The sequence below is a fragment of the Ambystoma mexicanum genome, chromosome 6q (genome assembly GCF_040938575.1).
Source record: "Ambystoma mexicanum isolate Mex_15411 chromosome 6q, UKY_AmexF1_1, whole genome shotgun sequence".
Taxonomy (NCBI): Eukaryota; Metazoa; Chordata; class Amphibia; order Caudata; family Ambystomatidae; genus Ambystoma; species Ambystoma mexicanum.
The window spans coordinates 1,484,827,957-1,484,853,095 of record NC_090937.1 but is presented as its reverse complement, the minus strand read 5'-3'; the positions used below and the strand labels follow the sequence as shown (position 1 = coordinate 1,484,853,095).

At 44.5% G+C, this 25,139-nt stretch overlaps 1 protein-coding gene across 2 annotated transcripts in view; it reads left to right on the top strand.

Annotated features, from left to right (window-relative positions):
• Positions 1–25,139, top strand: part of LOC138516802 (immunoglobulin kappa light chain-like) — a 92,447-nt gene that overhangs the window by 8,570 nt on the left and 58,738 nt on the right. For both annotated transcript variants that reach the window (XM_069632210.1, XM_069632211.1), the window contains 2 exons: positions 14,109–14,168; positions 15,322–15,531. In XM_069632210.1, coding sequence (XP_069488311.1) covers positions 14,109–14,168; positions 15,322–15,531 — 270 coding nt within the window. The remainder of the gene's footprint in view (positions 1–14,108; positions 14,169–15,321; positions 15,532–25,139) is intronic.

The following is a 25,139-nucleotide window of genomic DNA, read 5'->3' as shown; positions in this document are numbered from 1 at the left end:
GGCTATGTGTGACTTCCTGTCTGTCTATTTTGTGGTTTCCATTCGTCTGGAGTCAGAATCCAACTTCCTCCTATTGCAACAGTCATCCTGCCCTCTACCACTTTGTGGTCATCGTTCCCTATTTTATCTACTGTGGATATCATAGTGTCTGTTTCCAAATTAAAATCTGTGTCCCCTATGGACCCTATCCCACTTGGAATTCTTAAGCTCATCCTGTTGTAAATGACGCCTTTGCTCAGGGAATCAGTGAATGCCTCCTGTCAAACTGGACAATTTCCATCCTCTCTTAAACATGCTGCAGTAATACCCTTGCTGAACAAACCATCCTTGGCCCTCTTATTCCTGCCAACTTCCAGCCCATTTCTCTTCTTCGATTCTTAATGAAGCTCTTAGAATATTTGGTCTGTCCACTGCTTAGTTCCTGTCTTGAAAAATACTTGTTTTTTCAGTCACATTCTGGGTTTCACCAGGATGCAGAACCGAGTGTGCTGGTCTCCGCTGTGGATGATCTGGCATGGATGTACGATCAAGACGGCATTGGTGCTCTTCTGTTTCTTAACCTCTCTGCTGCCTTTGACATGGTTGACCATTCCATCTTGCTCGATTGCCTGACAGGATCTGGCCTCTCTGGTACCGTATTACCCTGGATTTCTTCTTTTATCTCGGATCGTTGTCAAACTCTCTCTCTCTTCCACCTTTTCATTCTAAGCCTATGGCTCTCACTTGTGGTGTTCCTCAAGGGTCCGCCATCTCACCAGTGCTGTTCAATGTGTATACTCAACCTCTGGCCAGACTCATCTTTTCCAATGGCTTTCTCGCTATTCATATACAGCTGGCGCTCAGATACTGGTTCGCCTTGACCTCTCTCTTCCTGAGTCTGCAGCCAGGTAGTTCAGGAGACGTCTAGAGTTGGTGGAGCCCAGAGATTTCATGGTTAGGGCCGAGCCATGGCCGAGCCTGGGGTACAGGCCTGGCTCTAGGAGTCCACCACGGGCCGAGCCCGGGAAATGTCTCCACAAAACAAGGGAGTTGTGAGTGGGCTGAAGCACGGCAGCTCAATGGTGTTCCACCACGGCGTGGGCTCGACTTGTAAAAATAACTTTCCTGAACAGGCGTGCTAAGCACACGTGTAAAGCATAAACTTGTAGGACTGCTGAAGCAAGGCAGAAAATACCTAACAGTATATCCAGAACAGGACAAGATCGAAGACAGACCTTTCTCTACAAATGCCTAAAAGCAAAAGCTTCTCACTTTAGCATTTGGAAGAATGCTGAGCAGACACGTGTCAACACGAAGCATGAAGGGCCTCTTTTTCTAATGTTTTTTCTCACTTGTTTTCCATTGCTGTGACTCTGTTTTATATCGTGCCTTAACTCGACTCTCAGGATACTGGCCGTCAGGCGGAAGGTATAGTTGTTTCTATGCCTCTCTAAAACAGCACAGAACTTTTAATTCATAATAGCTTCTTCTCCGCTGGCCAGCAGACTGTAGTCCTTTCATTTCAAGACAGATTTTATCCATTCATTTTCCAAACCTTAAATGGTCAGAGCCACATCTCATCTGGGCCCAGTAACCAAGGCAGAATCTAGGGGCTGCAAAGCGGGCAGCGACCTGCAGAGCAGAAGTGGAAGTCTCAAGAGCAGAGGTCTCTGGAGGATAGCTCAGAAGTAACATGCTCGCCTTGGAAACAAGACGACACGGAGCAACACAGGTTCGATATCCCGGGTCTGCGCTTAGTAACCTCTTGGTATTAAGGCATTATAAATAACCTAACATATCATATCACTGATGTAGATGCAAATCAGGCCTCCACTGATGTTTTTACCTAATTAACATCCTAATGGGGCAGCTGCAGAGTGCTAAAGCCTATTCTGGCCAGTATGTTTCAATGGCTCCGCATGGCATGGTTATGTTATGCTATATTATGTTATGTTACTTGGCATTTATATAGTGCTCTATTTTTCCTCGATAAGACCACAAAGCGCTGGTAGGTTGAACACCCTCTGGAACCGTAGTTCTGGTCAGTAGAGAGAGGTAGTGTCGTAGGGTGCATGGGTGCACCAGGTAAGTGTGCAGCTGGTGTATTTGACGGGTGGTAGCTGCGTCCTAGCATTTAGGTGTGGTGCTGGTGATGTCAGTTGGATGTGTGCTGCCTGGTGGGTAGACATCTAGACTAGTTTCTGGCTGCGTTAGGCCTGAGGGACACATATGTGAGCAACTAAGCCCACACATTAGCTGCTCTTTGTGATTCTATATCGCTACCTTAACCTAGACTGCCTTGGTCAAGGAGTGGCCATTAGTCCCCCATAGGGTTGTTGGGGTGCTTGAGGGAGGGAAGAAGGATGGATCAGGAGGCGGAAAATAGCCAAACGGTGCTGATAACAGCACTAACAGAAAAGAAAGCAAACACGAGAACAGGAGTTGACAAGAGGGTTAGCAAGCGACGGAGGAGATGAGACGACAGGATGAGGTTTGAGAAAAGCGAAAGCAAAGAACAAGAGAGAAACAAAGTTACCAGGAATGTGAGAGAAAGAATGAGCGCGACTGAAAATGTGACACATAAGGAAATGGAGGCGGATACATTCAAAGGAAAGCATGGATTGAGTGAAAAGCAAAAGAAATGGGGGTGAAACGAAGAAAAAAAACAGGGAGAAAGAGCACGGGAAAGCAGCATCATTGAAAGAAAGTGGGTAGAAGAGGACCAGGTAAGCGCAGGCAGAAGATAGAGAGCGAGAGATGAAGGGAAGGTGTCGGTCCAGAAAGGAAGGCATGGGGTGGTCTAAAAGAAACCAAAGGGGTATATGGAGTGTGTGGGATGACAGATGAGACAGATAAAATACTGGCAGATGCGAGCACGTTTTTTAAAACTTTTTTTATTTGAAGGAGTGTGCAAACACCCAGTGGGGCTCATTGCCGGCCCCTGCTTTGGGCAGGCACTTGCTTGAGTGGGGGGTCAGGCCAGGGCCCATGGTGGGGCTCGGGCCAGACTGAGCCCCACCAGACTCGCCCAGCTCTAGAAACATCTGGAGGGCATAGGGGAATGGATGAGTAACCATTGTCACAAGTTGAACGGCAACAAAACTGTTGGAACCACCCTCTGCGACTTCCTTCTGGAGCCCTGCATTTTGGCCATCTTTCCTAGGTCCCTTTCCTTATGTTGTTCCTGTAGTTAAGGATCTGGGAGTGTAAATATCTGTTTCACTGTCAATGGAGCATCAAGTTGGTGCAGTGTGTCAGCAGGGCTATTTTCACTTCCAAATGCTCCGCAGGGCCTTACCTTTTATCGCAGTGCAGCTACACGCCCCCGTTGTCTCAGCTTTGGGTACATTTTCTATTAATTAGTGCAATTCTTTTTTTCTGACCCTGCATGCCTACTTATTGTAACATCTACAAGTTGTTCAAAATTCAGCAGCACCAGTGGCTAATTCTACACCATGTTGTGCTCATATCTCGCCATTACTGCAGAAACTACTTTGGCTTCATATAGCCCAGCACATTTAATTTAATGCATTATGCTTAGTGCATCGTGCCTTCTATGGTGCGGTGCTGAGTAGCTCCAGATGAAATTTCACCCATATGAGCTGAGCACTGCAATCAGCGGATGCCTGCCTTGTTCCCATTCCTAGGTTAAACTTAGCCCCATTAGTGGACGTTCGTTCTCTGTTGCAACTGCTTCTTTGTGGAATTCTCTCCCGTGCACACTTAGGACTACTTCTAATCATCTCTCTTTCCATCTGCTGCTGAAAACCTATCTTTTTAGTTTGCCTTTCCCAATGTTTTGCTGAGTAGTGCCAAGATGCCTCTTTTGATGAATATAGCACTTTACAAATACTGGTAACATAACAAATCATATCAACCAACATTTGATGCAATAGCAGAGCAATTCTGGGATAACCCTTAAGCAGCTTATACTTAGAAAGTCCAACCCTATCTGGAAATGAGAGTCCCAAAGTCAGTCAGATGGGGCACTGGTAGACCAGGGCCCGTGGGCAGAAGAACAGAGGAAGGTGGACACGGTCAAAGTGTTCAGAAGATTCTTCTGAGTTGCAGATTAGTAAAGTTGTTTGAATAAGGCGGGTTCATGGAGGTTACGTAGACCCCCTGAAGGATTGTAGCCCCCTGGACCGATGTTCTAATGCCAGGGAGACCACGATTAGGTTGTCCACGCCACCACATCTGGGGATCCTCGGGGGGAACATGAATCAACATAGCACTCACCCAGGTAAGCACGTAGGAACAGAGCAATACCTTTGCTGAAGAAGAAGCGATGTCACCAGCGGTCCTCAAGGAGAGGTGACAGCAAGCTCCGGTTCACATTCCTTGGCCTTGGCAGCTGAAGAAGAGCTTTTGGCAGGAGCAGATAATCACCTTCCTGCGATGGGATGCCCAGCAGATGATCTTCTGCCCCTTACATTGCGTAAAACGCATTGGGCCTCATTCCGAGTATGGCGGTAAGGGATAGCGGCCACCGGTAACGAGACCGGTGGCGGTATTCCCTTACCGCCATACTCCGAGTTCCCTCTGTGCCCTCGCCTTTAACGCCTGCTTTGAGCAGGCGTTAAAGTCGAGGGCGCAAAGGGGCCTCCAAGCCAATAACGGTGACCGTAATGAACGGTCACCGTTATTTGCATCTTCCCCATTCCCATTGAGCCCTATGGGGGCTCATTTGGGAATGGGGAAGAGCCTTGGTGAATGGGGAATTACCGCCCCGCCAACCTTGGAATGGGACGGTGATTCCGCCATCCACCAAGGCGCTGCCGTTCCGGGTACGGCGTCAACCAAGGCGTTAATAGCGCCATTGGTTAGCGCCGCACTCGGAATGAGGCCCATTTTGTTAATCATTATTTCATTGAAAATGCATTATTAGCACATTGCATCTTTGATGCATTTTTATGCTAATGAATAGATCAGGCTTGTAACACCCTAGTAACAGGATGAAAGGTCAGCAGATGCGAAGTTGACAGTGATGGTAACTGGTCGATAAGCACAACGAGATGCAGAGACAAGCTGCAGGATATGCTATAAAATGTTAAAATGAAGACACCAGACAGGTAGTGGAGCACACTGAAGCCAGATTCATTGTGGGGTGAATTTTCATGGTTGAGCCGAGGAGCGAGACAGGTCTGGGGTCATGAAGGAAGTTGAGGGTGTTCCCCCAATTTTTAAATATGGTGAATAACAACTGCTTCTGTGGGATCTAAAGGAACACTGTTACCCTATCAGGGTGCATTATTGCCCCCCCCTCGCAGCCCTATTTATTTGTTGTTCCCTAGTGAGCCATTAAAGTGGCATTGGGATAGGAGTTTGCCGATATGGATAATTTACAGCCCGCTTGAAGCTTATTTAGCTTTGTCACAATTTATTAGGCGGTCACTCTCGACTCAGGGAGGTCCTTTCCCCCACAAGCAAGGTGGCACGCACCCAAAGTGGTTATACAGATTCAACTATAGTGAGTCCTCCAACCTGTCTCGCACCAGCCCAACAAATACCCTCTGTACTACCAGAGGTAGGAACTAGGCCTGTGTATAATAATAATATATTATTTAAGGTTTGACAAATAATAATAGCAACCAGAACATCAGCCACCAACGCTGTGGCAGAACACAATGTCACAATTTCAAATGAATTGCACCAATTGACTGACTTGTATTTGTAGAGAAATTACAGATACTACAACACACAGGTAACATTTAGAGACTGTACATCAAACACACCCAGAGGAGTGATTGCTTGGGTTATCACAATGCTCTTCTCTCCCAACAACCCCCATACTCAGACATGTGTTATATATGTTAATGTTAATGTTAATGTTAATGTTAATGTTAATGTTAAAGGTCATTTGTACCGCGCACTATCACCACCGGAGTGGTCCCCTGGCGCTCTGGCGGCTCTGAAAGAGGGAGGGAGGGGTGGGTTAGTGGGTGGAGGCTGGAAAAGTGCAAGATTGCAGTGATGTGCTGTTGGCAGCCTCAGCCCGGTGGTTCCGTTGGCTGGGCCTGGGGTGTATGCGGCCGGTAGTCGTCGTGTGCTGATGTGCGAGTCTATGTGTGTTTTTGTTTTGTTGTTGCAGTGTAGTGAAGTTCGTGCGGTTTGCTGTGCTGGAGGTTTGTGGTTGTGTTTGGTTTGGAGTTTGAGAGGTGTATGCAGAGAAGGAAGTTGTTAGTGGTATTGGTTAGTTGGCATCTCTATCCTGGATTGAGCCGGTTGGGCTCGTGTAATCTTACACGACGGGATGCTTGTACACCCTGTGCCTCAGGAGGTACGTGCTCGTTTTTTTTTTTTTCTCCATTCGAGGCCGTTTGAGGATTTAGCTGTCCCCTCCGCCCGCTCCCTTAATAACTTTGCATGCTCCTCACCCCCCCACATGACTAGCGCAGCTGCTAGTGTCCATACTTCCGTTTGTGTGGTGATTAGTTGTGTCTTGTCCGTTCCACAGCTCGTGGTACCTAGTTGTGGCTGTACGGGTGATGGGGGATGGTGAGGGTTGGCTGGAGTCGTTGCCTCCGCCTCCCTGGGTCTCGCAGGTGGACCCCTGTGTCAAGGTCCTTTTTGTTGAGTCATTTGTCTTATTGTTGTTTCGGTTTTAGTCTCTGGTTTTGAAGAGCCAGGTTTTTAGTAATTTTCTGGGTTTGAGGTGATCTTTGGTGTTCCTTATTATTTTTGGGATGCTGTTGCAGGTTTTTGCGGCTAGGTGGTAGAAAGCGGTTCCTCCGAGTTTCTTCTTGATGTAAGGTTTTTGTTCCAGTCGGATTTCATTGGTTGACCTGAGCGGTCTCGTTGGCTTGTAGATTGTTATTTTCTTTTGTAGGAATTCTGCTCCTTGTCCGCTGATTGCCCTGTGCGTTATGCACATTGTTTTGAAGATGATGCGCTGTTTTACTGGGAGCCAGTGTAGTGTTTTTAGGGCCGGGGTGATGTGGTCTCTTCTGGATAGTTTGAGGAGTAGTCTGGCTGCTGTGTTTTGGATCCGTTGTAGCTTCTTCAGTAGGTATTCCGGTATACCGAGGTAGAGGCTGTTTGCATAGTCGATGCTTGACATGATGAGGCCGACGATGGTGAGTGTTTTGTGTGTGAAAGAGAGGAAAGGTAGTATTTTTCTTGCCGTGTGGAGGAGGAAGAAGCATTTCTTGACTGTTGCGTTTATTTGCGGTTCTAAGGTTAGGGTGTTGTCCATCAGGACTCCCAGATTTTTTACTACCTTAGATGGTGATGGTGCAGATCCCATTTCCGTTGGCCACGGGATGGCGGTTTCCTTTTGTTGGTTTTTGGATATGATCATGATTTCGGTTTTACCTGGGTTGATTTTCAGGTTGTTGGCATTCATCCAGTTGAGGACTTCTTTTAGACAGTCGGTTATATGACCCCTTAATTTGAAGGCAAGGTACAGGGAGTGGGAATACAGCAGAATAATTGGTTTGGCTTTTTATTAAAAGGCAGGGTTAAACAAATAGACACAATGAAAAAAAACGTTTTTTTTTTAATTGAAAGATAAAGTCAGGAAAGAAACAAACAGAAAATCAATTTGGGCTTTTTATTTTCACGAAAGGCAGAGCTTTGGAAATATCGTTTTGGGATGCAAGTAAATACATGGGAAATTTCATTTTGTACACTTTACATTTACTTGAATGGCAGAGTTTTAGGATTACTTATTTTGGGGTTATGTACGCCCCCCTTTGGTACACAAGACAGGGATTTCAGAAAGGTAGAGTAATCCAAGTACTTTATTGTCTATACTAGCTCTAAAACAATGGGCATGAACTTTGTTAGTTTTGAACTCTAACAACACTCACCCTGTGATTTTCTCTATAGGAATGAATTGATTTAACTTTAATTCAATGCCCTAAGGATCTACACAGCTTCCCCCCTCCCGACAATTTAATGGAAACGATTAAGGCATGCAGTTCCCAACACAATTCAATTTAAATGGATAGGGTGATTTTTCTATAGTGGAATTCATTTGAGTTGGATTTAATAAAATGGGGCAAGGGTCTCCCCAGTTCCACCTCCTACCCGCTATGTGACATTGGGATTATGGCTGGCAGACCCCCCACACTTTTGTTGGCAGTTAGATTAATCTACTTACATGGGAGGCCTTGGTTATGGGGCATCCAGGGAAACAGCAGGGCTCCTCTGAAGACAGCACACGTCTGGTCATAGGCTTTGGTCAAGGGTAGGCCGCACACGCAGACTTCGTCTGGCCCCTGAAATGGCAGGCCTAGCTAGCTTCTAGATTTCTCAGGCTCCATCTCCCATGTAATTTGAAGGCCTGGGTAGCTCTTCCTGTCTCTCGGCTAGTTCTCTGCAAGAGTCCAGAAGCAGACTACCTCCAGAAATAGCGTGGGAAAGTACTAGATTTACCTATCTACCTATCAGATCATTATCTACTCTAAGTATTAGTTCTATCCTCAATCTCTCAGAGTTCGCCTGCCCTCTCTCCTCCAAAATAAAGTTTTTGCGGTGATCTACAAAGCTTTAATCCTACACTCTTTAATGCTACCTGTACTGCTATTCTTCCTCCTCCTTCACTCTTCTCCACTCTCAATGCTGATGAGGCAGGAGAATATTTCCTCATCTCTTTCTCACAGTCTTGACCAACTCTATCCTTCATCTGCTTTCCATCCTACCTGGAAACCTTCTCAACCTTGGCTATCCCGTTACCTCCGTTTAATGCGGTGTCTTCTTCGCTGACTTGAAAGATGTTGGCTTAAATATAAATCCACCTCTGATCATACTTCCTATTTCTCCTATCATGCTCTTTATGACAACTGTCTACTCTCCGCAAAGCGTACCTATTTCTCTGATCTTCTTCATACTCAATCTACCCATCCGAGGCGTCTTTTTCAAACGCTTAAACGACTTCTCTCTCCTCCCATTCCTAGCCATTCTCTTAATTCCACTTTGGCTGCTTCTGATTTTGCTAATTTCCCTTCAAAAGTCATCTCTCTCCGTCAAGATATTGCATCCTCTCTTCCCCTAGGCGTATAACCTCCCTCTTCTTCTACTCCTTCTGCTACCATTTCTCACTTTGTTCCTGTTTTTAATAATGATGTTCTTCTTCTACTTGTCAAAGCCCTTCCTACTGCTACTCCCACTGATCCACTTCCCTTTGCTCTCATACCCAAGGTCTATCCTCTTCTTATAACTTATCTTGTCTCTTTGTTTAACAATGGTGGGGATTGCCTTTTTTAGTAAAAGATACCTTGCAACATCATCTTTACACACATGAGCCCCTGGATGAATACAAATCCTTGGTAGTTAAAATTAAGATTAATAATAATACCACTCTTACGGTTATTCTCATTTACTGTTCTCCTCGCAACTTGCCTATGTTTGAAAAACAACTCTTGCATTTCCTCAGCAGTGTTACCAACAGCAAAGCCCATTTGGTCCTGCATGAAGACTTCAATCCGTGGGTCAATGTTTCTTCGGACAAGGTCGCTCAATCTTTGCTGGCTGCCTTGTCTGCCATCGGCTATATTCAACAAGTCACTGAGTCCATTCATGTGGGGGGTCATACCCTCAACTGGGTCTTGTTGCATGAAGTTACCACATAAAGCCCATTCATCAGTACCTTATGCCCCTGGTCTATTCATGTCTGGCTCACCTTTTCCATCATGATGCCCGTTGCCTCTCTTAGAGTCGACATTACACCTAGACTTTCTGTCACGACTAGATCTTTTAAAAAAATGTACTCCTGATAGATTATCTCGGGAGCTTGAACATAGATTAGGCAACATGCTGAACTTTGAAAGTTCCTCTGCCATTTCAGCGCATTTGAAAAGCACACTCAACCTAATTATTGAGGACCTTGCCCCAATTGGCACTAGGCTTATTAAACCCAAAACAATCTCAAAGCAGTGGTTCAATGATGACATTCTCTCCCACAGGCGTTGCAGGCGAGCAGCAGAGCGTGCCTGGCAGAAACAGCCTTTTCCAACCTTGCTTGCTGAATATAAATGTGCTGTAAAGAAAAAACAGCTGTCATCCATGCAAAATCTGCCTATTATAATAATCGCATAGTCCAAGCAAAATCGAGTTGAAAGGAGCTTTTTTCGATCCTCCAGGAATTCAACTCCAACACACATACCACTGTTCAGGTATCACCAGATGCCACCTGGTGTCAAAACATTCACGATGCCCTTTCTGCAAAGATGTCTTCTCATTTGAAGGCAAGTGTCTCACCACCGACCATGTCATTCTGGTCCCTTCTTTGCCTGCATCAGTTCCTAGGTGCACCGCTAGGCCTGAACAGTTCAATTCCCTGCTGCCACCACTAGCGGTTCCTGAGCAGCTTTGCTCCAAACCTATGTTACCAACCTCCTCTTCACCCTTGCCTGGCCTAGTTGACAACCCTTCCGCTGATAAGCCGTTCTTTTCTTTTACCTCTTGTACTGTATCTGAAGTGAACAAGATCATTCTCGACATGAAACCAACCTCTTGTAAGGGCGATGCCTGCCCTTGCAGGCTGTTAACCAGTGTCTTGATACCATTGGGCAGTGGATAACCAAACTGATTAACCAATCCTTTCTTGAGGGTTGGGTACGTACTGATCAAAAGGAAGCTTGGATCACCCCTTTGCTCAAGAAAGCTAATCTCGTTGCACTTCTGCATAAGCGTGATCTGCCGATAACCAATATCCCTTTTTTACTGAAGGTTATGGACCGTGTGACCTACCTTCAGCTATAAAAATTAATTGAGGACAATGCTATTCCTGGACCTCACCAATCAGGCTATCGTGCCCGTCATGGCACGGAAACAGCCATGCTCAATTTAAAATCTAATCTGTCCTCTATTATCGATTGCGGCCACCCAGCCCTCCTTATGTTGTTAGATCTTTCCACCGCATTCGATTTAGTCGACCACAAGCTTATGGCCTCTAGGCTGCAATCCCTTGTTGGCTGCAGTGAGTTAACCACCCAATGGCTAGTTTCTTTCTTGCCCCCCCGTAAAATTTGTGTTGTTATTCATAACTCCTTGTCTATTCCATCTTTTTTGACACAAGGTGTTCCTCAAGGACCTTCCCTTTCTCCCACTCTTTTTAACATTTCTCCATCTCCTCTCCTCTCTCCCTCTACTTCTCCTTCTCTTGCTTGATGACTTGGGTGTCCTGTATACCAACTATGCTGATGACACCCAAGTCATCCTTGAACTTTCTGGCTCTTACTCTGCCGATGCAAAGGCCATCTCGGCTATTTATTCAGTCTTTCACTCCTGGCCAGAAATCTATGGCCTTGAATGCTGATAAAACTGAGATTCGTATAGCTGCCTCCAGTCACATGTTAAAGAATCTCTCTGTGGACTATGCTACATTTCTAATTGCTAACTCTCTATGCGCTCTCATGTGGCTAAAACTGGTGCCACATGTGGCTGGATTAACAAACAGCTCTGCTCACTGTGCCCCTTCTTATCTATAAACAATATGTCTCTCCTTGCTTCCACCCTTATCAACTCAAGGCTAGACGCTATCTGGTCATTCCATCGAAATTACTTTCATCTAATACCTTTCCATCGAATTCTATCCATCGAAAAGCATTTCCATCGAAATGCCTTTTCATTAAATAAAATGAGTTGGATTTTTTTATTTCAAATTAGGGTTAGGGTATGGGGTAAAGCAAGGCTAATGGGTTAGATTTAGGGTTAGATTAAGGGTTAGATTAAGAGTTAAATTAGTGTTCGGGTTCAGGTTAGGTTTTGGGTTAGGGTTGGAGTTAGGGTTAGTGTTGGGGTTAGGTTAGTGATAAGGTGGGGTCTGCGTGGGTGTTGGGGGTCTGGGGAAGGGAACCCCCCAATATATAATAAACATTAAAACTTTACAAGGAAATTGCAGCACTGGACAGCTCCATGTAACGTTTTAACATTACAAAAAATTGTATCGAAATGCTATTTTTTACATTTTAATGTGCATATCCATCTAAACATATTCATTTATATATATTCGATGGACTGGTTTCGATGGAAATGTACTTTTACATGCAAAATGATAGCATTTAGATGCAATTGGATTCGATGGTAAGTGATTTCAATCCGGCACAGACCAAAGTAAAAGCCCAGCATGTAGTGGACAACTGAAACCCTTATTGATTTGTGTCTGTAAGTTCAATATTCTGAACGATATACCACTCATATCACACACTTCTCCTGGAACCCTCCCCCGGTCGCACTGAACCAGGAATGAGGCTGGTTTGCAAAGGTAAATATTGATTTATGTATTGAAAATGTAATCACAGTAATCACAGTATATTTTAATAGGTACACAACAATCACCAATGGGGTGACAGAACACTGAAGAATATCTTTAATGCACTAGGAATAAGTAAGGAGCAAAACAGATGCAGCACAAAAAATAATGCTTTTGTGTTGGTTCAGATCAGATAGCACTATGGTTAGAGGTTCCCCCTGCACCACCCCTCATCCCCCAATAGGCAAAGCAAATAGATGGGAGGGGAGAGCAGGTAGTCAGGAATAGCACAAATCAAACCGAATATCAGTCCCACTTCCCCCTTCAAACACTAGAGAAAAACAGAATTGGCTGTTCAGCTGTGAGTGTGGGTGTAAAAGTGTCTTTAGAAATTACTGGGCAAAAAGACCAAATGTGGTCAAAAATACTTAAATTGTTATAAATTCTTATGGGAGCTGCTTTGAATAGAGGATGACTATGAAAGAGTGAATACCACACAGGGATCTTACAGTCACTTGATCAGGCTGACCTGCCTGCTAAGGAACACAACGTCTTCAGATGACAAAAATTGTCAGCGCAAAGATAGTTCTAACAATACTGGTTCTGAAGGAAAGATAGGATGGGTTTGAGATAGGGATAAGACAATGCAAAGACACTCCTAACAATACTGGTTCTGAAAAGGCCGGATTCGTAATTGGCTTCATAACTTAAATTGCATACATCACACAGGATTCATATTTACATGGTACCAACAGGCTTTTTCTCCCCTTTACCATGAGTCTGGGATGCACTGGGAAAAATGATTCTCTTTTTATTAAATAAAAAGTGGCCCAATGTTAATCGTATGGCAAGGCATCACATGGGTCCCCAGTTTCACATAGCCCCCAACTATTCCTAAGTTGCATTTCTCCATCGTCACCTGGCCCGAATATCTGCTTATCAGCAATCTGTTTTATACACAATGTTTAATCTCCCATTAGTGCCACTGAAGCCATTTCTTGAGGTTGAATTAGCCCTGAAAAGGTAATTTCTGTTTCCCACTAATGCACAGATAATGGGGAGGACTAACCTGAAAGGTAATTTCTGCTGGCTGTATTATCTGCAATTCGAACAATTTTGATCTAATTCTCTGTTAATTCTTTGTTTGTATAACTGAACCGAGCCTGCTTTTCCTGGTAGGCCGAACCCACAGTTCTTGAGGTCAAAGTTTCATAGGCACTGACATTTCAGTTCAGTGTCAAAAACTCCAGCTGCATCCAAACTTCAGAAAATACAGCTTTAAATCTACAAGATGTGCTTACATGTAACATTTTAGCATTGTATCTGGGCATGTTGTTTGAATTACAACCTTTCTTGACAGACAGATTGGACAGATATAAGTTCACTTAAAATAAATCCAACAAGTAGGCCTTTTACATTTGAATCTCCGTTTTTTTGTGAAAAATAAGTGTCTTTCTCTGAAATATGTCTCTTGACTCAACTTTTTACTCCTCCTTGGTATTTTTCACATGCCTATCCTTTTCATGTACATTTCCCATGTGTACTGCTGCAGTTTTGAATATGCCAAAAGGAGCCTTTTCCCAGTTTACACGAAGTCAGCATCTGCAGCACCACAGGTCATATCACATTCATTGGGCATATCAGCAGTTTTAAGCTCTCAGGTAGAGTCCCTCTCACTTGCAACCGGTCCATTTAGGGGAGCTTGCTAGGCCCATTTCTTTCCATTTCACAAGGCCTTATGTCGAAAATGACTGTTTATATTTCAATGGAACTCCACATTAGTCAGCTTCACTCTCACAATAGGGCCTAGCATGGCCTCTCCATCTCTGTCACTCTCCGGCTGTATTTTCACCCCACAGTCTGTAATGTATATTTTTATGTTTGAAGAATATATTACATTAATTATTTATTTTTGTAAATTAATCCACAGATGAATCTTCCAATAACCTATTTTGGAGGAAGCGGTTGACCGTTTATAAAAGAAAACGCGGTGAGTGACATAAATCAAACTTGTCTGTGCATCAGTTAAAACTATTGACTTTGCAATTTAGTATAGTTTCCTTATATGGTTACATATTGGCTGTGCAGAACAATAATCCATTTTGTGGGTGAAAGCTGTTGTCCCTATGCCCAAAAAATACATATAATCCGTACTGTTAAGGAGTGCTCAGTCTCCATAGCAGGCTTAAATGGGGGTTATGAACGCGAATCGCATTACCACTATTGTAGCATGTTTCATTTGCAAGATTTTGTGCACAAGGTAAATACATCATAATACATCATTGCACTTCTTGGAATATGTGCTGTGCGAATAGAGAGTACGGACAACTTTGTATACTCTGCCCCAAGACCGCCATCATTTAAACACTGTAAAGCTATCACTAGATGGCAGGTGCCGCTTTTAGAAGCATAATGCACTGCTCTTTAAAATGAGAAAGGGGCTGGTGGACTATGTTACCTAGGACATTTAGCTTTAATCCCTGTTTTGGTACTTCACCCAAATTATGCATGTTAATATCCCTCTGAGCAATCTAACATAAGTATCTAAACCCAACCGTATAGTGTGACATCTAGTGCTGCACTGTTCTATGCTCAACAACTCATACTGATATGTTCCTATTGTGTGCTCTATCACTCCTTCTACACTGTATTAACGTGTGTAAGAAAAGACGCTTTTTCACAAAAGCAAATGTATAATTATTTTCTCGATAGGTAAATATTCTGCAAATAGGGATTCAACTATTGCATACTGTTTCATTCATATATAAAATCCCAGATACAAAATCCTCACGAGAGGTTTACCACTTCTCGCGCTGTATGCCCTGATCTGTCAATTCATTGTCAGACAGCATAGCAGCACACAAGGCCGATTTACTGTAACCTTCCTCCTATTACTTAACTCTTTGTACATACACCTTAAGCTATGCATATTTACACATCAGTGTTTTTTCCCTGTTGTTCTGGGCTACAAATAGTCGTTAGAGAAAAGATGGCTCACGTCACTGTGGTTGCCTGTGTGTTAGCTGCCTTTCTTCATGGTCAGATGCGTTCAGGAAATGCTGCTTTAAATCGAAAAGGAGACTGTGTTGTCTATTGCGTGCATATGCTTCTATAACTTAATCCAATATGCTTTCCCTCTCCAGGACTCAATGAAGACATGGTTGCGACTCAGACTCCGGTTTCCTTATCTGTGACTCTTGGCAAAGAGGTAAAAATTAACTGTAAAGTGAGTAGTGGATCTAACTATGACTCCACTGTCACCTCCACCAGAGTCCTAGCAGAGGATCATGATTACTACTGTCAGGTTGCTAACCCGCTCATTTTCGGAAAAGGTACCACACTTGAGATGAAACGTGAGTATATTTCTTTACCTTCAAGGTACACTAACGATTCCCAATTTCTTAACAGTTTATTTTTCTGTAGTTATGTCTGTTACACGTCCTTTTTTCTATAAGTGCTTAAACCTCTACACAAGTTCTTCTACCATATTTATGACATTATAACATTATAATATTTATAACAGTCGGATTTCTTGATCTCACGTCCATCCAGGATATTGCGCTAAACTTGTCGGGGTATATGAAAGAGGTTTCCTATCTGATTTAAATAAATTGTCTGTCCTGAAGAAGGCCATTGAAATACTATGGGTGTAGAGACACTAGAGATAATGCCTTAATCTCCAGAAGGGCCGAAACATGTCGACACTTGACAAAAGACTTACCAACTGTTTGAAGTCTTGTATCTAAATACTGCCTCATTGATATAAGTCAGTTTTCATTAATTCAACTAACCCCTATATTTGACACTGTTTTTAGGATTAGATTAAGTCGATCATGCAGTATTGATTTGTGACATATATCTGTATGTTCTGCTTTCTCTCTTTTTTAACTTTTCTAAATTTGTCTTAATAATAAATTGATATGGACTCATTTATGATTGATGATGTTTAGTGTTCACTCTTGAGGGTGGGTAATTGATATGGTTCTATGTAGTGTCTCAATAGTATTGCGCATTTTGTGATAACTGTTGCAAAAAATGAATTTTTTGAAAATTGTTAATGTGGTACCAATTTGGAAGGCATCAATCACAAAATAAGTAATTAACATATACCACTAAGCCTAGTCTGGTTGGACTATGAGTGGGGTAGTCAATAGTCTCATTTTTGTATAACGCTCTCTGCTTTGTTCTCCTGTTCCGAGACTTTGACCCCCCGTAAACAAAAATTGAGGGAGATTAACTGTTTAGAGGTAACAGATCAAAGTGTGCCATGTTGACCCCAATGTGGTGGATTTAGGCACCTTTTTGGAAGAGGACGATTGCCTGGCTCTTCTCAAAAATTTCAACCAAAAACTTGTCCTTCTGAGCACTGATTATGTGATGATCTACGTGATCTCCACCCTCAACACAGGCAAATTCAGTGTACATGGCATTTTAGCTAAGATACAGCTAATAAAAAGTCCCTTCAGCAAGTCTTTGCTTCTTACCATGAAGCTATTTCCATGCCCAAAGCAGACTATTTTTCATTAGACATAGAAGCATCTATTAACCACTCTAAAGTGCTGTTCAAAACTGTGTGTTCACTATCTTCTGGTCCACCTGATTCCATCCTGCTTTCCCAGGCTATGTGTGACTCCCTGTCTGTCTATTTTGTGGTTTCCATTCGTCTGGAGTCAGAACCCAACTTCCTCCTATTGCAACAGTCATCCTGCCCTCTACCACTTTGTGGTCATCGTTCCCTATTTTATCTACTGTGGATATCATAGTGTCTGTTTCCAAATTAAAATCTGTGTCCCCTATGGACCCTATCCCACTTGGAATTCTTAAGCTCATCCTGTTGTAAATGACGCCTTTGCTCAGGGAATCAGTGAATGCCTCCTGTCAAACTGGACAATTTCCAGCCTCTCTTAAACATGCTGCAGTGATACCCTTGCTGAACAAACCATCCTTGGCCCTCTTATTCCTGCCAACTTCCAGCCCATTTCTCTTCTTCGATTCTTAATGAAGCTCTTAGAATATTTGGTCTGTCCACTGCTTAGTTCCTGTCTTGAAAAATACTTGTTTTTTCAGTCACATTCTGGGTTTCACCAGGATGCAGAACCGAGTGTGCTGGTCTCCGCTGTGGATGATCTGGCATGGATGTACGATCAAGACGGCATTGGTGCTCTTCTGTTTCTTAACCTCTCTGCTGCCTTTGACATGGTCGACCATTCCATCTTGCTCGATTGCCTGACAGGATCTGGCCTCTCTGGTACCGTATTATCCTGGATTTCTTCTTTTATCTCGGATCGTTGTCAAACTCTCTCTCTCTTCCACCTTTTCATTCTAAGCCTATGGCTCTCACTTGTGGTGTTCCTCAAGGGTCCGCCATCTCACCAGTGCTGTTCAATGTGTATACTCAACCTCTGGCCAGACTCATCTTTTCCAATGGCTTTCTCGCTATTCATATACAGCTGGCGCTCAGATACTGGTTCGCCTTGACCTCTCTCTTCCTGAGTCTGCAGCCAGGTAGTTCAGGAGACATCTAGAGTTGGTGGAGCCCAGAGATTTCATGGTTAGGGCCGAGCCATGGCCGAGCCTGGGGTACAGGCCTGGCTCTAGGAGTCCACCACGGGCCGAGCCCGGGAAATGTCTCCATAAAACAAGGGAGTTGTGAGTGGGCTGAAGCACGGCAGCTCAATGGTGTTCCACCACGGCGTGGGCTCGACTTGTAAAAATAACTTTCCTGAACAGGCGTGCTAAGCACACGTGTAAAGCATAAACTTGTAGGACTGCTGAAGCAAGGCAGAAAATACCTAACAGTATATCCAGAACAGGACAAGATCGAAGACAGACCTTTCTCTACAAATGCCTAAAAGCAAAAGCTTCTCACTTTAGCATTTGGAAGAATGCTGAGCAGACACGTGTCAACACGAAGCATGAAGGGCCTCTTTTTCTAATGTTTTTTCTCACTTGTTTTCCATTGCTGTGACTCTGTTTTATATCGTGCCTTAACTCGACTCTCAGGATACTGGCCGTCAGGCGGAAGGGATAGTTGTTTCTATGCCTCTCTAAAACAGCACAGAACTTTTAATTCATAATAGCTTCTTCACCGCTGGCCAGCTGACTGTAGTCCTTTTATTTCAAGACAGATTTTATCCATTCATTTTCCAAACCTTAAATGGTGAGAGCCACATCTCATCTGGGCCCAGTAACCAAGGCAGAATCTAGGGGCTGCAAAGCGGGCAGCGACCTGCAGAGCAGAAGTGGAAGTCTCAAGAGCAGAGGTCTCTGGAGGATAGCTCAGAAGTAACATGCTCGCCTTGGAAACAAGACGACACGGAGCAACACAGGTTCGATATCCCGGGTCTGCGCTTAGTAACCTCTTGGTATTAAGCGCATTATAAATAACCTAACATATCATATCACTGATGTAGATGCAAATCAGTCCTCCACTGATGTTTTTACCTAATTAACATCCTAATGGGGCAGCTGCAGAGTGCTAAAGCCTATTCTGGCCAGTATGTTTCAATGGCTCCGCATGGCATGGTTATGTTATGCTATATTATGTTATGTTACTTGGCATTTATATAGTGCTCTATTTTTCCTCGATAAGACCACAAAGCGCTGGTAGGTTGAACACCCTCTGGAACCGTAGTTCTGGTCAGTAGAGAGAGGTAGTGTCGTAGGGTGCATGGGTGCACCAGGTAAGTGTGCAGCTGGTGTATTTGACGGGTGGTAGCTGCGTCCTAGCATTTAGGTGTGGTGCTGGTGATGTCTGTTGGATGTGTGCTGCCTGGTGGGTAGACATCTAGACTAGTTTCCGGCTGCGTTAGGCCTGAGGGACACATATGTGAGCAACTAAGCCCACACATTAGCTGCTCTTTGTGATTCTATATCGCTACCTTAACCTAGACTGCCTTGGTCAAGGAGTGGCCATTAGTCCCCCATAGGGTTGTTGGGGTGCTTGAGGGAGGGAAGAAGGATGGATCAGGAGGCGGAAAATAGCCAAACGGTGCTGATAACAGCACTAACAGAAAAGAAAGCAAACACGAGAACAGGAGTTGACAAGGGGGTTAGCAAGCGACGGAGGAGATGAGACGACAGGATGAGGTTTGAGAAAAGCAAAAGCAAAGAACAAGAGAGAAACAAAGTTACCAGGAATGTGAGAGAAAGAATGAGCGCGACTGAAAATGTGACACATAAGGAAATGGAGGCGGATACATTCAAAGGAAAGCATGGATTGAGTGAAAAGCAAAAGAAATGGGGGTGAAACGAAGAAAAAAAAACAGGGAGAAAGAGCACGGGAAAGCAGCATCATTGAAAGAAAGTGGGTAGAAGAGGACCAGGTAAGCGCAGGCAGAAGATAGAGAGCGAGAGATGAAGGGAAGGTGTCTGTCCAGAAAGGAAGGCATGGGGTGGTCTAAAAGAAACCAAAGGGGTATATGGAGTGTGTGGGATGACAGATGAGACAGATAAAATACTGGCAGATGCGAGCACGTTTTTTTAAACTTTTTTTATTTGAAGGAGTGTGCAAACACCCAGTGGGGCTCATCGCCGGCCCCTGCTTTGGGCAGGCACTTGCTTGAGTGGGGGGGTCAGGCCAGGGCCCATGGTGGGGCTCGGGCCAGACTGAGCCCCACCAGACTCGCCCAGCTCTAGAAACATCTGGAGGACATAGGGGAATGGATGAGTAACCATTGTCACAAGTTGAACGGCAACAAAACTGTTGGAACCACCCTCTGCGACTTCCTTCTGGAGCCCTGCATTTTGGCCATCTTTCCTAGGTCCCTTTCCTTATGTTGTTCCTGTAGTTAAGGATCTGGGAGTGTAAATATCTGTTTCACTGTCAATGGAGCATCAAGTTGGTGCAGTGTGTCAGCAGGGCTATTTTCACTTCCAAATGCTCCGCAGGGCCTTACCTTTTATCGCAGTGCAGCTACACGCCCCCGTTGTCTCAGCTTTGGGTACATTTTCTATTAATTAGTGCAATTCTTTTTTTCTGACCCTGCATGCCTACTTATTGTAACATCTACAAGTTGTTCAAAATTCAGCAGCACCAGTGGCTAATTCTACACCATGTTGTGCTCATATCTCGCCAGTACTGCAGAAACTACTTTGGCTTCATATAGCCCAGCACATTTAATTTAATGCATTATGCTTAGTGCATCGTGCCTTCTATGGGTGCGGTGCTGAGTAGCTCCAGATGAAATTTCACCCATATGAGCTGAGCACTGCAATCAGCGGATGCCTGCCTTGTTCCCATTCCTAGGTTAAACTTAGCCCCATTAGTGGACGTTCGTTCTCTGTTGCAACTGCTTCTTTGTGGAATTCTCTCCCGTGCACACTTAGGACTACTTCTAATCGTCTCTCTTTCCATCTGCTGCTGAAAACCTATCTTTTTAGTTTGCCTTTCCCAATGTTTTGCTGAGTAGTGCCAAGATGCCTCTTTTGATGAATATAGCACTTTACAAATACTGGTAACATAACAAATCATATCAACCAACATTTGATGCAATAGCAGAGCAATTCTGGGATAACCCTTAAGCAGCTTATACTTAGGAAGTCCAACCCTATCTGGAAATGAGAGTCCCAAAGTCAGTCAGATGGGGCACTGGTAGACCAGGGCCCGTGGGCAGAAGAACAGAGGAAGGTGGACACGGTCAAAGTGTTCAGAAGATTCTTCTGAGTTGCAGATTAGTAAAGTTGTTTGAATAAGGCGGGTTCATGGAGGTTACGTAGACCCCCTGAAGGATTGTAGCCCCATGGACCGATGTTCTAATGCCAGGGAGACCACGATTAGGTTGTCCACGCCACCACATCTGGGGATCCTCGGGGGGAACATGAATCAACATAGCACTCACCCAGGTAAGCACGTAGGAACAAAGCAATACCTTTGCTGAAGAAGAAGCGATGTCACCAGCGGTCCTCAAGGAGAGGTGACAGCAAGCTCCGGTTCACATTCCTTGGCCTTGGCAGCTGAAGAAGAGCTTTTGGCAGGAGCAGATAATCACCTTCCTGCGATGGGATGCCCAGCAGATGATCTTCTGCCCCTTACATTGCGTAAAACGCATTGGGCCTCATTCCGAGTATGGCGGTAAGGGATAGCGGCCACCGGTAACGAGACCGGTGGCGGTATTCCCTTACCGCCATACTCCGAGTTCCCTCTGCGCCCTCGCCTTTAACGCCTGCTTTGAGCAGGCGTTAAAGTCGAGGGCGCAAAGGGGCCTCCAAGCCAATAACGGTGACCGTAATGAACGGTCACCGTTATTTGCATCTTCCCCATTCCCATTGAGCCCTATGGGGGCTCATTTGGGAATGGGGAAGAGCCTTGGTGAATGGGGAATTACCGCCCCGCCAACCTTGGAATGGGGCGGTGATTCCGCCATCCACCAAGGCGCTGCCGTTCCGGGTACGGCGTCAACCAAGGCGTTAATAGCGCCATTGGTTAGCGCCGCACTCGGAATGAGGCCCATTGTGTTAATCATTATTTCATTGAAAATGCATTATTAGCACATTGCATCTTTGATGCATTTTTATGCTAATGAATAGATCAGGCTTGTAACACCCTAGTAACAGGATGAAAGGTCAGCAGATGCGAAGTTGACAGTGATGGTAACTGGTCGATAAGCACAACGAGATGCAGAGACAAGCTGCAGGATATGCTATAAAATGTTAAAGTGAAGACACCAGACAGGTAGTGGAGCACACTGAAGCCAGATTCATTGTGGGGTGAATTTTCATGGTTGAGCCGAGGAGCGAGACAGGTCTGGGGTCATGAAGGAAGTTGAGGGTGTTCCCCCAATTTTTAAATATGGTGAATAACAACTGCTTCTGTGGGATCTAAAGGAACATTATTGCCCCCCCCTCGCAGCCCTATTTATTTGTTGTTCCCTAGTGAGCCATTAAAGTGGCATTGGGATAGGAGTTTGCCGATATGGATAATTTACAGCCCGCTTGAAGCTTATTTAGCTTTGTCACAATTTATTAGGCGGTCACTCTCGACTCAGGGAGGTCCTTTCCCCCACAAGCAAGGTGGCACGCACCCAAAGTGGTTATACAGATTCAACTATAGTGAGTCCTCCAACCTGTCTCGCACCAGCCCAACAAATACCCTCTGTACTACCAGAGGTAGGAACTAGGCCTGTGTATAGTAATAATGTATTATTTAAGGTTTGACAAATAATAATAGCAACCAGAACATCAGCCACCAACGCTGTGGCAGAACACAATGTCACAATTTCAAATGAATTGCACCAATTGACTGACTTGTATTTGTAGAGAAATTACAGATACTACAACACACAGGTAACATTTAGAGACTGTACATCAAACACACCCAGAGGAGTGATTGCTTGGGTCATCACAATGCTCTTCTCTCCCAACAACCCCCATACTCAGACATGTGTTATATATGTTAATGTTAATGTTAATGTTAATGTTAAAGGTCATTTGTACCGCGCACTATCACCACCGGAGTGGTCCCCTGGCGCTCTGGCGGCTCTGAAAGAGGGAGGGAGGGGTGGGTTAGTGGGTGGAGGCTGGAAAAGTGCAAGATTGCAGTGATGTGCTGTTGGCAGCCTCAGCCCGGTGGTTCCGTCGGCTGGGCCTGGGGTGTATGCGGCCGGTAGTCGTCGTGTGCTGATGTGCGAGTCTATGTGTGTTTTTGTTTTGTTGTTGCAGTGTAGTGAAGTTTGTGCGGTTTGCTGTGCTGGAGGTTTGTGGTTGTGTTTGGTTTGGAGTTTGAGAGGTGTATGCAGAGAAGGAAGTTGTTAGTGGTATTGGTTAGTTGGCATCTTTATCCTGGATTGAGCCGGTTGGGCTTGTGTAATCTTACACGACGGGATGCTTGTACACCCTGTGCCTCAGGAGGTACGTGCTCGTTTTTTTTTTTTCTCCATTCGAGGCCGTTTGAGGATTTAGCTGTCCCCTCCGCCCGCTCCCTTAATAACTTTGCATGCTCCTCACCCCCCCACATGACTAGCGCAGCTGCTAGTGTCCATACTTCCGTTTGTGTGGTGATTAGTTGTGTCTTGTCCGTTCCACAGCTCGTGGTACCTAGTTGTGGCTGTGCGGGTGATGGGGGATGGTGAGGGTTGGCTGGAGTCGTTGCCTCCGTCTCCCTGGGTCTCGCAGGTGGACCCCTGTGTCAAGGTCCTTTTTGTTGAGTCATTTGTCTTATTGTTGTTTCGGTTTTAGTCTCTGGTTTTGAAGAGCCAGGTTTTTAGTAATTTTCTGAGTTTGAGGTGATCTTTGGTGTTCCTTATTATTTTTGGGATGCTGTTCCAGGTTTTCGCGGCTAGGTGGTAGAAAGCGGTTCCTTCGAGTTTCTTCTTGATGTAAGGTTTTTGTTCCAGTCGGATTTCATTGGTTGACCTGAGCGGTCTCGTTGGCTTGTAGATTGTTATTTTCTTTTGTAGGAATTCTGCTCCTTGTCCGCTGATTGCCCTGTGCGTTATGCACATTGTTTTGAAGATGATGCGCTGTTTTACTGGGAGCCAGTGTAGTGTTTTTAGGGCCGGGGTGATGTGGTCTCTTCTGGATAGTTTGAGGAGTAGTCTGGCTGCTGTGTTTTGGATCCTTTGTAGCTTCTTCAGTAGGTATTCCGGTATACCGAGGTAGAGGCTGTTTGCATAGTCGATGCTTGACATGATGAGGCCGACGATGGTGAGTGTTTTGTGTGTGAAGGAGAGGAAAGGTAGTATTTTTCTTGCCGTGTGGAGGAGGAAGAAGCATTTCTTGACTGTTGCGTTTATTTGCGGTTCTAAGGTTAGGGTGTTGTCCATCAGGACTCCCAGATTTTTTACTACCTTAGATGGTGATGGTGCAGATCCCATTTCCGTTGGCCACGGGATGGCGGTTTCCTTTTGTTGGTTTTTGGATATGATCATGATTTCGGTTTTACCTGGGTTGATTTTCAGGTTGTTGGCATTCATCCAGTTGAGGACTTCTTTTAGACAGTCGGTTATATGACCCCTTAATTTGAAGGCAAGGTACAGGGAGTGGGAATACAGCAGAATAATTGGTTTGGCTTTTTATTAAAAGGCAGGGTTAAACAAATAGACACAATGAAAAAAAAACGTTTTTTTTTTTATTGAAAGATAAAGTCAGGAAAGAAACAAACAGTAAATCAATTTGGGCTTTTTATTTTCACAAAAGGCAGAGCTTTGGAAATATCGTTTTGGGATGCAAGTAAATACATGGGAAATTTCATTTTGTACACTCTACATTTACTTGAATGGCAGAGTTTTAGGATTACTTATTTTGGGGTTATGTACGCCCCCCTTTGGTACACAAGACAGGGATTTCAGAAAGGTAGAGTAATCCAAGTACTTTATTGTCTATACTAGCTCTAAAACAATGGGCATGAACTTTGTTAGTTTCGAACTCTAACAACACTCACCCTGTGATTTTCTCTATAGGAATGAATTGATTTAACTTTAATTCAATGCCCTAAGGATCTACACAGCTTCCCCCCTCCCGACAATTTAATGGAAACGATTAAGGCATGCAGTTCCCAACACAATTCAATTTAAATGGATAGGGTGATTTTTCTATAGTGGAATTCATTTGAGTTGGATTTAATAAAATGGGGCAAGGGTCTCCCCAGTTCCACCTCCTACCCGCTATGTGACATTGGGATTATGGCTGGCAGATCCCCCCACACTTTTGTTGGCAGTTAGATTAATCTACTTACATGGGAGGCCTTCGTTATGGGGCATCCAGGGAAACAGCAGGGCTCCTCTGAAGACAGCACACGTCTGGTCATAGGCTTTGGTCAAGGGTAGGCGGCGCACGCAGACTTCGTCTGGCCCCTGAAATGGCAGGCCTAGCTAGCTTCTAGATTTCTCAGGCTCCATCTCCCATGTAATTTGAAGGCCTGGGTAGCTCTTCCTGTCTCTCGGCTAGTTCTCTGCAAGAGTCCAGAAGCAGACTACCTCCAGAAATAGCGTGGGAAAGTACTAGATTTACCTATCTACCTATC